Source organism: Oncorhynchus clarkii, chromosome 20 (assembly GCF_045791955.1).
Source record: "Oncorhynchus clarkii lewisi isolate Uvic-CL-2024 chromosome 20, UVic_Ocla_1.0, whole genome shotgun sequence".
NCBI classification, from domain to species: domain Eukaryota; kingdom Metazoa; phylum Chordata; class Actinopteri; order Salmoniformes; family Salmonidae; genus Oncorhynchus; species Oncorhynchus clarkii.
Genome location: NC_092166.1, coordinates 70,414,796 through 70,429,061, shown reverse-complemented (window position 1 = coordinate 70,429,061; position 14,266 = coordinate 70,414,796). Strand labels below are relative to the sequence as shown.

At 46.7% G+C, this 14,266-nt stretch overlaps 1 protein-coding gene across 8 annotated transcripts in view; it reads right to left on the bottom strand.

Annotated features, from left to right (window-relative positions):
- The window catches only part of LOC139376843 (centrosomal protein 170Aa), a 67,344-nt gene that overhangs the window by 8,298 nt on the left and 44,780 nt on the right, over positions 1-14,266 (bottom strand). For 5 of the 8 annotated variants that reach the window (XM_071119794.1, XM_071119795.1, XM_071119797.1 and 2 more), the window contains 5 exons: positions 7,530-8,134; positions 5,549-5,692; positions 2,661-2,796; positions 958-2,526; positions 595-645 (listed from right to left, as the gene is read on the bottom strand). In XM_071119794.1, the coding sequence (XP_070975895.1) occupies positions 595-645; positions 958-2,526; positions 2,661-2,796; positions 5,549-5,692; positions 7,530-8,134 (2,505 nt within the window). The remainder of the gene's footprint in view (positions 1-594; positions 646-957; positions 2,527-2,660; positions 2,797-5,548; positions 5,693-7,529; positions 8,135-14,266) is intronic. The other 3 variants (XM_071119796.1, XM_071119799.1, XM_071119800.1) reach the window with 1 other exon arrangement.

Sequence of the window (14,266 nt, the reverse complement as noted above, 5' to 3'; positions counted from 1 at the left end):
CACAATGTCACATCTGCGCTTAATCGCCTAATGTAGCCTGTACATGGATGACCTAATGCTCTCTCTAGATTTCAAATATATCAATTGGATTCACTGCAATTACATTTTACTTAACTACATGACAAGTTCTAATATGCTATGACAATGTCTTAAATTCATATTTCCACTAGGCGGAGTACAGCCACTAAATAACACAATCCAGCGCTTCCTACAACATTTGCTCGTCTTTCATCAGCAATGATGTTAGGTTGGCTCAGTAACACTTGATGTAATCATTTTTGGCTCTGTAACTCTTAGCTTATTGGCAATTAAGACTGAATAAAAGATTGGTCAGCATTTAGCCAATAAGAGGGTTTGGGCAAATAACAATTCACTTCTATCCAATTTGAAACTTGTGTCCATAGTAATTTAGGGTACCTCTACATCTAACAGACATAAACAGTTCCAATAAGATATAAGGTTGGAGTAGAGCATTAGGGTTATCATTGTAGTGGCAGGTTGAAGAGAGGGACACATCACACACACACTTAACACACCACACTAAACACACCACACTAAACACACACACACACAGAGCTCTCTCTGGTACAGTACCCATGAGCTCCTCCTCTGAAGGCTCAGGCTCAGGCTCAGGCTGAGGTCTCTCTGAACAGGACAGACAGCCAGACAATGAGAGTGATTTACACTGATCACAACACACACATGGACAAGGACAAACAATGACCAAGAAAGGACAAGAAGCTACCCAAAAACTGCAATGATGTAATAGTGGAAAAATCCTAAACATTCCTTTACACCAGAATGGGGGGGAGACAACGGGCTGGGAAAAGAACACAAAGCATTTGACTTGCTCCTTTACCCCTTAACTGTTTTTTACCTTAAATAATACAATACTGAATGTTTCAAGCTGTACCTTATATCAGAGGGAATGTATCGGAGATGAGAGCAGGATCTCACCTGAGGGAGTGCTGTGGATGGAGGGGCTGATTCTGGACTTGGCCTCGGTCAGCTTGGACACACTGTTGGCCCTCATGCGAGGAGCCATTTTGTTGTCGGTGGGGGTGGAGGAGCGGAGTCCCAGACGCAGGGCGGTCTCTGCAGACAGGCGAGGGGAGGAGGTGCTGCTCCGGCCCACAGTACACTCTGAGTCACTACGGGCAGAGATGGAGCCCAGCCGCGTCCTCCTGGGCTGGGCCAGCATGTCCAGCCGCGAGGGGCCTTTACGACCAGACGGAGGCTTGGATGTGGAACTGGTGGTGGACACCTCGGAGGCCACAGACATCCTGTCTGCATCAGGCAGGTCCGTGTCGGACGTGTCCCCCAGCCGGGCCCGGCGGAGCAGGGACGTTCTGGTAGGCCGTGGCTGGGGCAGAGAGGCCTGTTTCCCCAGAGAGGAAGCTGTGGCGGCCTGGAGGGTCTTACTGGACTTACTGGAGCTGGTCTTGCTGCTGGATTTGGCCTCCAGTTTTGAATGTAGCAGGTCATCCGTAGAGGTGAAGTGGCTGCGGCCGTACGAGCGACTATACAAACTCTCCTGGTCAGAGGAGAGGATGTCGGAGATGGGGAAAGACGAGGTCTGATCGTCATCCGTGAGGTCCTGGGATGGTTGGCGTGCCCGCGAGGAGGCAGGCTGGACAGAGCGGCGGACATCTGGCCGGCTAGGATCAGTTCTGGTCTTGGTCTTTCTCTCCAGGCGCTCGCGGGCGTTGGTGCTGGCAGCGGTTTTGGAGGTTGAGCTCAGGTTGCTCTTCTCCTTGTGCAGGCTGCTTAGGGAGCGGCGTTTCTGGTGGGCTGCTTTCTTCTCTCCCTCCCCTGCCACCTGGCTATAGGTGCTGGCCGTGTCCACGTCTGACTCGGGGGAGATGGAACCTGCCCGATTGGCTCTGTCCAGCTTGTTCTCGTCCCTCAGCTTGGCCTCCAGGAAGGCCATGACAGCCTCTGTGTCCTTCAGCAGGGTGGCTGTGTCCATGCTGCCCACAGAGTCGCTGCGCTCGCGGCCCAGGACACCAGCACCACATTTGATCCGGGGGATCAGCTCAATGGGCACCACACCACTGGGCTTCTCGATGGTGAAACTGCCCTGGCGAATCAAAGGTTTGCCCCCTGACTTCTCCCCCCCGTCCACTCCTTCTTTGATGTGGTGCTGAATCCTGTCCTCCGCCCGCCTCCTTCTCTCCTCGGACCTCTTCTCACTGCTGCTCATAGGTCTAAGAGGGGGCTTGGAGGAGGCCTGTAGCGGGGCCTTGGTCTGTTTCTGTTTGCCCTTCATCATATCCCCCTCCTCTATGGAGGTAAAGCACGCCCCGTCTCCTTTATGCTCCACCTGGCTCTTCTCCTGGGGCTCCGTGTCCTGTTTCTCTCCGATCTCTGAGCGATGCAGGCCTAGGCCGGACAAGCTCTTCCCTGGCTTAGCCCGGGGGTCGTCGATAGGGAGCTGGGGGAGGGTCCTGCGTTTGCGCTCTGTGAGACTGGAGGTGGCAGAGCTGGCGCTTCGGATGGACACGCCCGACTCAAAGGCATCCGCTTCTGGCAGAAATAAACAAAAATAGTAAAGCTACATTTCTAGTTTTCTGCTATTATGTGAAGAAAATACACCTTCACAAATACAGATGCAGATCCACATGATCCTGGTTTTGATAAATATAGGAGCCCTACTGTACCTCTCTGCTGATGGACGAAGGCAGGTGACTCAGCCCCAGACCCTTCTGGGTCAGTCCTGGTGTGGTTAGCAGATAGACTGGCCCACTGAGACACCCAGCGACTACTGCCCACTGCCACCGGGTTCTCAGACACACTCTGACGAGAGAGAGAGAGAGTGCGAGAGTGCGAGAGTGCGAGAGAGAGAGAGAGAGAAAGAAAGAGAGAGAGAGAGAGTTATCCTAGTCTCTCTTGACAGACTCATGGCACTTCACCCCATTCAGAGATACAGCGGCTATGGGAAGAGACAGTTAACCTAGCAAATCAACACATCCCTGCTACTGGCCACATAGAGCTGGAGGGAGTATCCACATGTAGCAGGGAGGACACAGAACACAACTCTGCTGCCATTCGTTCACCTCTGAATGGTCTTATGTTTCAGTGATGAGCCTGAAGAGTTAAATCATATTCATTATGTATTAGCTGATTCATATTTTAAACTAAGCATGGGAATGTCAAATGATCGGTCTCTGGCTATATCCGTTTTTATTAGTACACTCTAGTGCTACTGAGGAGAATATATTGTTTTCACAAAGCCAAAGTGTATTCCTTTGCAAGGAGTCCTATCAGAAAGTCACAAGCTAAAGCAGAAATAGTAACTGAACAGAATAGCAGAAATAGTACTGAACAGAATATTGAGATCAGGGATCCACATAGACTATTGTAGCCTACTGTATATACAGTCTCTGTCCTCCCCTCGTGCTTGAATGGAACTTGCCTGGAGGGGGAAAAGTGTAATTCTCATTGCTCTATGAACTAGGTCAGGCCCTGAGTGGCCTACTCTGTCAATAACAAGGAAGTGGTCAAGTCAGGGAGTGCCTAGTCCACTACTCCCCTTCCAACAGAGTCATCTTAATGCAATCAGGAGCTCCTGCTTTCCTCCATTCAGAGTAAATAGATATGCCACTTTAGACAGGCCTCTGTCACTCATTTCTGGTTTGTGCATCATTTCCCTCAGAACGCGTTCCACTGGAAAATAAATGCTATTTTGGCATATTAACACTCAACAGTCTTCAGAGGCTGTCCCGTCCCTGAGAAGGAATCTGAGGGTCACAGAAAAAAGACAGCGAGCGACTCCACCCAAGTACGTCAGGGTCATAGTAATGAATCTCAGTAATGTTTACATTTCTCAAGCATCACATCACTGAATGAGATACAGTTGAAGTTTACATACACCTTAGACAAATACATTTACTCAGTTTTTCACAATTCCTGACATTTAATCCTTGTACAAATTCCCTGTTTTAGGTCAGTTAGGATCACCAGTTTATTTTAAGAATGTGAAATGTCAGAATAATAGTAGAGAGAATGATTAATTTCAGCTTTTATTTCTTTCATCACATTCCCAGTGGGTCAGAAGTTCACATACACTCAATTAGTATTTGGCAGCATTGCCTTTAAATTGTTTAACTTGGGTCAAACATTTTGGGTAGCCTTCCACAAGCTTCCCACAATAAGTTGGTGAATTTTGGCCCATTCCTCCGGACAGAGCTGATGTAACTGAGTCAGGTTAGTAGGCCTCCTTGCTCGCACATGCTTTTTCAGTTCTGCCCACAAATTTTCTATAGGATTGAGTTTGTGGCTTTGTGATGGCCATTCCAATACCTAGACTTTGCTGTCCTTAAGCCATTTTGTCACAACTTTGGAAGTATACTGGGGTCATTGTCCATTTGGAAGACCCATTAACGACCAAGCTTTAACTTCCCTACTGATGCCTTGAGATGTGGCTAAAATATATCCACATAATTTTCCTCCCTCATGTTGCCATCTATTTTGTGAAGTGCACCAGTCCCTCCTGCAGCAAAGCACCCCCACAACATGATGCTGCCACCCCCGTGCTTCACGGTTTGGATGGTGTTCTTCGGCTTGCAAGCCTCCTCCTTTTTCCTCCAAACATAACGATGGTCATTATGGCCAAACAGTTCAATTTTTGTTTCATCAGACCAGAGGACATTTCTCCAATAAGTACGATCTTTGTCCCCATGTGCAGTTGCAAACCGAAGTCTGGCTTTTTTATGGTGGTTTTGGAGCAGTGGCTTCTTCCTTGCTGAGCGGCCTTTCAGGTTATGTCGATATAGGACTCGTTTTACTGTGGATATAGATACTTTTGTACCTGTTTCCTCCAGCATCTTCACAAGGTCCTTTGCTGTTGTTCTGGGATTGATTTGCACTTTTCGCACCAAAGTACATTCATCTCTAGGAGACAGAACACATCTCCTTCCTAAGGGATATGACGGCTGCATGGTCCCATGGTGTTTATACTTGCGTACTATTGTTTGTACAGAGGAACATGGTACCTTCAGGTGTTTGGAAATTGCTCCCAAGGATGAACCAGAATTTTTTTTCTGAGGTCTTGGCTGATTTCTTTTGATTTTCCCATGATGTCAAGCAAAGAGGCACTGAGTTTGAAGGAAGGCCTTGAAATACATACACAGGTACACCTCCAATTGATTCAAATTATGTCAATTAGCCTATCAGAAGCTTCTAAAGACACAACATCATTTTCTGGAATTTTCCAAGCTGTTTAAAGGCATAGTCAACTTATTGTATGTAAACTTCTGATCCACTGGAATTGTGATACAGTGAATTATAAGTGAAATAATCTGTCTGTAAACAATTGTTGGAAAAATGTCTCGTGTCATGCACAAAGTAGATGTCCTAACCGACTTGCCAAAACTATAGTTTGTTAACAAGAAATTTGTGGAGTGGTTGAAAAACGAGTTTTAATGACTCCAACTTAAGTGTATGTAAACTTCTGACTTCAACTGTAGATGCTATGGTGACTATGATGACTAAAAGCTGTGAGAGATTGGGTATAATAATTTGTGTCTCCATGGAAGGGGTGTTTTACCTCAGATGGAAGGCAGCTTGGTTTTTCAGTTTCTCCCGTCTCTGTGGTCTTCTTCCTCTCCTTCTTCTCCTTCCCCACTTCTCCCTGTTGGTGTTCTACTGGTCCTGAGACAGACGGATCCTGGTTCTGCTCCACCCCAAACACCTGAGCATCAAGAAAATAAAAAGCTTGATGACTCATCACTGCCACTCACGGTAGTCTACTACATAGACAAAGGTGGCTGATATTGGACCAACATGAGGGCCAGTTGGATCAAAGCACTGCCCCTATACACTTCACACATCCATAACGGACATGTAAAAAGACAGGGAGCAGTGTGCCAATTACTGTGTCAGCTAATTATAGGAATTACCATCATCACACTTCTAGTTTAGAGAAGACTTCCCAGCCTATGCTCTAAATAAATCTGACAACCAATGCCCCACCCCCTCTCCACTTACTCCATGCCCCAATTGCCATCTTTTAAGTCCCATATAAATATTTAATGAGTCAAAAATGACATCTCAGGGCTACATGTTTAAGAGTTTAAACAGCTTTTTGGGGGGAATCTTAAACCGGCAGTAAATCCTTACTTCTCTACTTCTGAGACTCGCCCTTTGAGAAATCTTTTCATTCAGCATGAGAAAGCACGCAGGCAGCTGTCACATAAGCAAACCGGTGGTTTTATAAACTCCCTGGAGGACGAAGGAATAATGGAGAGAGCTCGGTGGTGAGCCCCATTAGATTCGCTCTACAGCGGTATGTAACATGTGGAATGCTGTGGTCAGAGTGAGCGCTAGCTAGAGGCTAACCTTGTTTTGCAGCAAAGGTATTATGATCATAAACTAGTCCCTAGGTGTCAATAGAACAGTTCATTTGGAAGAAGGCGAGGATGGATGATGACACTTCTGCTCATATTTTCTAAATTGTGTATGCTTAAGGGAGTTACTCATGAGTCTTATGATTGAGTCTTGTGCGTGAGTCTTATGATTGAGTCTTGTGCGTGAGTCTTATGATTCAGTCTTGTGTGTGAGTCTTATGATTGAGTCTTGTGCGTGAGTCTTATGATTGAGTCTTGTGCGTGAGTCTTATGATTGAGTCTTGTGCGTGAGTCTTATGATTGAGTCTTGTGCGTGAGTCTTATGATTGAGTCTTGTGCGTGAGTCTTATGAATGAGTCTTGTGCGTGAGTCTTATGATTGAGTCTTGTGCGTGAGTCTAATGAATGAGTCTTGTGCGTGAGTCTTATGAATGAGTCTTGTGCGTGAGTCTTGTGCTGTGTTAACTGTGGTTTTTATTATGGCAGCTGTTGCACTGGATTGTGACAGCCAGGTTATGCAGCAGGTTATATAGCTCACTCTCTCATTGTGTGTGGCTGTTTATATGAGCTAATTAGAACAGAGAGACTTAAGGGAAATTGACCGCCACATCAGGGCAAAGACCTATGCTGCTGGGTATATCATTTCCTGACAGTAACATTTCCTTGTTAATATACCATTGAAAATGTGTATATTAGTGAATGTCTGATCAAGACCTTCAGTGTATAAAAGCTTTAGACTACATATTGTACAATGTAAATATTTTAAATTGGTCTCGCAACGACCACATTCAGTTGGAAATAAAATACATTACAAAATAAAATCTAATGTACTTTTACACATGGGTCACAGAGCATCAGAGGACAGAGTAAAATGCTTTTCATTCGGAAAATAGCGATGTAATAATTCATTATGACAGGTCATTACAGCTTCATAAGCTCAGCATGCTTAGTGGATGTTATTTATGGCGGACATTTTAGAAAACTGAAGAAAAACAACATGACCTTTTATACAGTTAATTCAAGACACATAGAACTTGGCCATTCTTACATTCAAACCAGGTCAGCTTTCCTTACCTGCAATTCAGAAAATATTTTTTTCAAATAAAAATCGTATTCACAGCAACCCAACACATAAAGATAAATCCTTGAGGTGTGTGAAAATACTTCAGAAAGCTGACCATACCTTGTCTATCATGCGCCTGGCCTCCTCCTCCTCAGGGTTGCGGTTCTCCAGCTCAATGGTGTAGGTTCCCTTATCGCTCTGGTCATCCTCCTGCTCCCTGTCCCTGTCCCCCTGAGACCGAGGGGTCCTCAAACCCTCCTCACTGGGGCTGGGCTCAATTGTCTGGTGACCTGTACTGACCGAGCTCCTTCCTATGCTCTGGTCCTCAGACCTCTGCTTCATCAGGACCCGGGCGGCCGTGGGGGCACCCGCTATCAGGGCCGCTGATAACGGGGCCTTGCTGAAGTCTGTGGCTGTGGTTGTGGTAGAGGGGGACTTAGGGTGGGAGGGGGGCGTGGGGCACAGAGCCTCCCCGGCCGCGCCCCCAAGCAGCGGTGCAGTCTGCGAGAAGGAGTAGGATCGTCGCTTGCGGGAGTTGTCATCATCGTAGAACTCGATCATGAAGGCGGTCCTGTTGCTGGTGGTCCGGCCCCCCTGACCCCCCTGACCCCCCTGTCCTCCCTGCGCCACCCTCAGCCTCTCCTCCAAAGCCAGCCTCCGGTTGCCGAAGCGCAGACCAATTCCGTTCTCGGAGTCGCTCTGGGTGCCATCCTCATGCTTGCTGCCTGGGAGGGCCAAAAGAGGAGAGCACATACCTGAGTTACTGTGCATACAGGAAACACTAAACATCTAACCTCTGACCATTCAACTGCTAATTATGACTTAGAGTGAGAAAGCGAGAAGGACAGGCCTCCATAGCCATCTATGATGCAATCCAATATGCGGCAGCACTCCAGACTTCACCCAGCCACAGTAATACCAGCCCTGCCTCCTCAGTGGGCAGAGGGGGAGAGAGGGGTTGGGGTTGGAGGAAGGAGCAGGAAGGGTGGAGGGAGGAGGGAAAGTGGGTATTCTTTAGCGGGGGCTCAGGAAATAGCATGAAATCAGACCTGACAGTGGTGGGTTCAGAGGCAGAAATCACCAGGCCGCTCTGGAGACAGAGGCCTTTCATGCAGCAGCCCCAGACAAAGGAACTGTTAGGAGCCTCACAGCGCTGCCTGTCTCTGAGTGACTAGAGCTGGCTGGCCCGGCCCCACATGAGACAGACTGCAACTCCTCCACCTCATTACACACAGCACATAGACACATCTAGCAAAAACAACACAGTTAACCCTACTACACAGTACAGAACAAACAGCACAGTTAACCCTACTACACAGTACAGAACAAACAGCACAGTTAACCCTACTACACAGTACAGAACAAACAACACAGTTAACCCTACTACACAGTACAGAACAAACAACACAGTTAACCCTACTACACAGTACAGAACAAACAACACAGTTAACCCTACTACACAGTACAGAACAAACAACACAGTTAACCCTACTACACAGTACAGAACAAACAACACAGTTAACCCTACTACACAGTACAGAACAAACAACACAGTTAACCCTACTACACAGTACAGAACAAACAACACAGTTAACCCTACTACACAGTACAGAACAAACAACACAGTTAACCCTACTACACAGTACAGAACAAACAAAACAGTTAACCCTACTACACAGTACAGAACAAACAAAACAGTTAACCCTACTACACAGTACAGAACAAACAACACAGTTAACCCTACTACACAGTACAGAACAAACAACACAGTTAACTCTACAAAGTACAGAGGCACATCCAATCAAATAACGTTATTAACTGTAATATACAACATCAGGAGACAGCCAACAAAACAACAGTTAACCCTACTACACAGCAGCGTTAACCCTACTACACAGCAGCGTTAACCCTACTACACAGCACAGCAGCGTTAACCCTACTACACAGCAGCGTTAACCCTACTACACAGCACAGCAGCATTAACCCTACTACATAGCACAGCAGCGTTAACTTTACTACACAGCACAGCAGTGTTAACCCTACTACAGAGCACAGCAGCATTAACCTTACTACACAGCAGCGTTAACCTTACTACACAGCAGCGTTAACCCTACTACAGAGCACAGCAGCGTTAACCCTACTACACAGCAGCGTTAACCCTACTACAGAGCACAGCAGCGTTAACCCTACTACACAGCAGCGTTTACCCTACTACACAGCACAGCAGCGTTAACCTTACTACACAGCACAGCAGCGTTAACCCTACTACACAGCACAGCAGCATTAACCCTACTACACAGCACAGCAGCGTTAACCTTACTACACAGCACAGCAGCGTTAACCTTACTACACAGCAGCGTTAACCCTACTACACAGCACAGCAGTATTAACCCTACTACACAGCACAGCAGCGTTAACCCTACTACACAGCACAGCAGTATTAACCCTACTACACAGCACAGCAGCGTTAACCCTACTACACAGCAGCGTTAACCCTACTACACAGCACAGCAGCGTTAACCCTACTACACAGCAGCGTTAACCGTACTACACAGCACAGCAGCATTAACCCTACTACACAGCAGCGTTAACCCTACTACAGAGCACAGCAGCGTTAACCCTACTACACAGCAGCGTTAACCCTACTACACAGCAGCGTTAACCCTACTACACAGCAGCGTTAACCCTACTACAGAGCACAGCAGCGTTAACCCTACTACACAGCAGCGTTAACCCTACTACACAGCAGCGTTAACCCTACTACGCAGCAGCGTTAACCCTACTACACACCGACAAATGTCAAATCTCCAAACCTCACACAGTGTAAAAACACACAAGATCATTCACAACCTTCTACAGTAAGTGAGTAAAACCACCAAAACATAACATAATTATTAAACTGTTGGTTAATTTACATCACAAACAACAAAGTTAACCCTTACTTTGCAGTGTAAAAGCTACACAGTATCTCCAGGCGATCCCCATGCACCCCGTGCACCGCCTGCCTCTCCTTCCATTGTGTTTCAGAGACCCACCTGAGAACATGAATATTAACACAGCAGCCTCTGGCTCGTCTCGCTTTCCCGTCCTCACGCTTGACGGCACACACACAGCTCTCTGTCCCTGGGGCTGACGGCAGCACTGAGCACCATTGAGCACGACTCAGACACACATGTACGGTTTATACACACACCAGGCTGCTAAGCTCCCAGTCCTGACCGCCTGCAGCATGACAACTCCAACCTCAACACCGACCCCTGTTCCTCCCTCCTCTCGGTCCCACAGCTAGACTCTCCCCACAGCCTCTGGAAGGTACAGCTTCAGAATAAACCCCAGAAACCGAGTACAGGAGCCACACCTAAAACTGGAAAGACTGCATTGTCCAGCAGCATTGTATGTACTGTAGCACTCAGCAGCTCAGCCTCTGACTTCACCTTCATACATGCTATGTGCTTCATAAATCTCTATTCATACCATCCTGTCTGCGCCCCACCCCCAGACACAGCTATCGCACACCATAAATTAGCAGCCATTTAATTAGCCAGCTCCAAAGAGTAGCTAGCGCCCAACCCACACTCTCTCCTGAGTCCTGTCAAATAGCATCCCACAGCAAAATAACCCTACTCAGCAGTTAGCAGGTAGAAGAGGTAGGGAGAAAGAGAGAGAGAGGGAGAGAGAGAGAGATTCATGTTGTCGTACCCAAAAAGTGCATTACAAAAGGCCCAGTGATGGTAATAAAGATGCAGACAGAGATAGTGTCCAGGCTCCAATTAAAATATGAAACAAAGGGAAAGCACAACTAAAGCACTATGTGGATGAATCATCATGGAGATGGGATGATGTGGCCTGGCTCCTTGGTGTTCAGCAGAAAATGAGTGCCTTAGGCAGGGAGAATGGAGAATGGGGGAGGTAGACAGGCAGGTAGCCCACTGTGCCATCCATGCTAAGCTCAGACAATGGGTGTCAGAGCTGGGAGACGCCTGGGGGATTTAGAAGTACTGGTGACTAATCCCGAGGAAATAGCAAATATTCTGACTGCCATTAACAGAGCCATACTGTATGTAGTCTCTGGGTTTATGTAGGGCAGAGAGTCATACTGTATGTAGTCTCTGGGTTTATGTAGGGCAGAGAGCCATACTGTATGTAGTCTCTGGGTTTATGTAGGGCAGAGAGCCATACTGTATGTAGTCTCTGGGTTTATGTAGGGCAGAGAGTCATACTGTATGTAGTCTCTGGGTTTATGTAGGGCAGAGAGCCATACTGTATGTAGTCTCTGGGTTTATGTAGGGCAGAGAGCCATACTGTATGTAGTCTCTGGGTTTATGTAGGGCAGAGAGTCATACTGTATGTAGTCTCTGGGTTTATGTAGGGCAGAGAGTCATACTGTATGTAGTCTCTGGGATTATGTAGGGAAGAGAGCCATACTGTATGTAGTCTCTGGGTTTATGTAGGGCAGAGAATCATACTGTATGTAGTCTCTGGGTTTATGTAGGGCAGAGAGTCATACTGTATGTAGTCTCTGGGTTTAGGTAGGGCAGAGAGCCATACTGTATGTAGTCTCTGGGTTTATGTAAGGCAGAGAGCCATACTGTATGTAGTCTCTGGGATTATGTAGGGCAGAGAGTCATACTGTATGTAGTCTCTGGGTTTAGGTAGGGCAGAGAGCCATACTGTATGTAGTCTCTGGGTTTATGTAGGGCAGAGAGTCATACTGTATGTAGTCTCTGGGTTTATGTAGGGCAGAGAGTCATACTGTATGTAGTCTCTGGGTTTATGTAAGGCAGAGAGCCATACTGTATGTAGTCTCTGGGTTTATGTAAGGCAGAGAGCCATACTGTATGTAGTCTCTGGGTTTATGTAGGGCAGAGAGCCATACTGTATGTAGTCTCTGGGATTATGTAGGGCAGAGAGTCATACTGTATGTAGTCTCTGGGTTTATGTAGGGCAGAGAGTCATACTGTATGTAGTCTCTGGGATTATGTAGGGCAGAGAGCCATACTGTATGTAGTCTCTGGGTTTAGGTAGGGCAGAGAGCCATACTGTATGTAGTCTCTGGGTTTATGTAGGGCAGAGAGCCATACTGTATGTAGTCTCTGGGATTATGTAAAGCAGAGAGATTTAAGTATGAAGAATCACCAGTCAGAGTGGTAGGTTGTACATAAAGAGCCATAAGTGTGTGGGAGGGTGATTATATTTGTCCTATATTTACTGTATATTTGTACAGGTGTGTGTTATTCGCATGTGTGAATTGGAAATGTGTTTTTTGCATATCCCAACTCTCCCTGAGACACCCTCGGAGAGTGGGGTCATGGCCAGGGTCTGAGAGCCATTTGATTTGATTTGATAAGTGGGTGTCTCTGTCAGTGATATGAAGTACACAAAAGGACTTCAACATCTATTTGCTTGAGTGTGGGGACCTTTACAGAATTACATAATCTGACACTATTTGAGATAAAGGACCTTTATAGAATTACATAATCAGACACTATTTGAGATAAAGGACCTTTAAAGAGTGCAGACGGCCAACTATCATTTTGTCTGAGCAGAGTTTCCTGGAGAAGAATAATCATGCAGCTAGATAAACCAGTAAGATGAGTAGCGAGCAAAGCCTTCTCCCAGGATGAAAGTCAGATCAGGCTACAGGGGGAGTAAACACGCAATGGCCTTTCTTTGCCTTCTCTCCTGTCTGCCTGCCTACTGTAGTTTAGAGTACGGCTGCTGCTACCAGCATTAGCAAAGTAGAAGACATGCTTCTACTGGAAGGTAACATTACCTCCTCCACACTGATCCTCAACACGAGGGGCCCTACAAGGGTGCGACTTCAGTTCCCTCTTGTACTCCCTGTATACCCACGACTACATGGCCTCACACAGTTACAACTTCATCATCAAGCTCGCCGACGACACGACAGTAGTAGGCCTGATTGCCAATGGCAACGAGACGGCCACTCCCTACAAGGCTCTACAGAGGGTGGTACGCTCAGGCCAACGACACCATGTGTCACAGGAAATCCAAGAAGATCATCAAGGACCTCAGCCACCCGAGCCACGTCCGGTTCTCCCCGCTTCCATCACTCAGACATGGGCAGTAAAGGAGCATCATGGTAAAAACTGACAGTCGGCCAATAGCTTCTACCCACAGACCATCAGGCTGCTGAATATTTTTTTTAAAATGTATATATTAAATTGTTTATTTTACCCTTATTTTACCAGGTAAGTTGACTGAGAACACATTGTCATTTACAGAAGTGACCTGGGGAATAGTTAGAGGGGAGACGAGGAGGGATGAATGAGCCAATTGGAAGCTGGGGATGATTAGGTGGTCATGATTGTATGAGGGCCAGTTTGGGAATTTAATAATAATAATAATCATTTATAAAATGTCTATAGTGCTTTTCAAAAGCAAAAAACGAACACGCAATGCATCACCATGAGTAGCCTAGCTAGTACATCACATTGAGTAGCCTAGCTAGCTAGTACATCACATCCAGTGATGTACTGGTTGACCTAACTATAGGTCAACCAATAGAGGCCAATTCTTTGAGTGCATGAATCCCCCAAAGATGGAGATGGACAGTTCATGCCTTGATCAGAGGAAGGTGATGAGGGAGATGGTTGATGAAGAGTCTGGTGACGATCATATAAAGGGCTACTCTGGGAACCAGCCAGAGTCGTGTAGCTACTGGACTTCTCCTTCACAATGTATGGTACCCACTTGGGTGACACCTCAGCATCTCTGGGCACCAGAAAGCTCACCACACAGAGTTCAGAATAGTAGCCAGTCGTCCTCACTATGAGCCCTCTGCCTCAGCACTGCATTCCTCTACTGCATCTCCCATTCCTCTCAAGCTTCAGGTG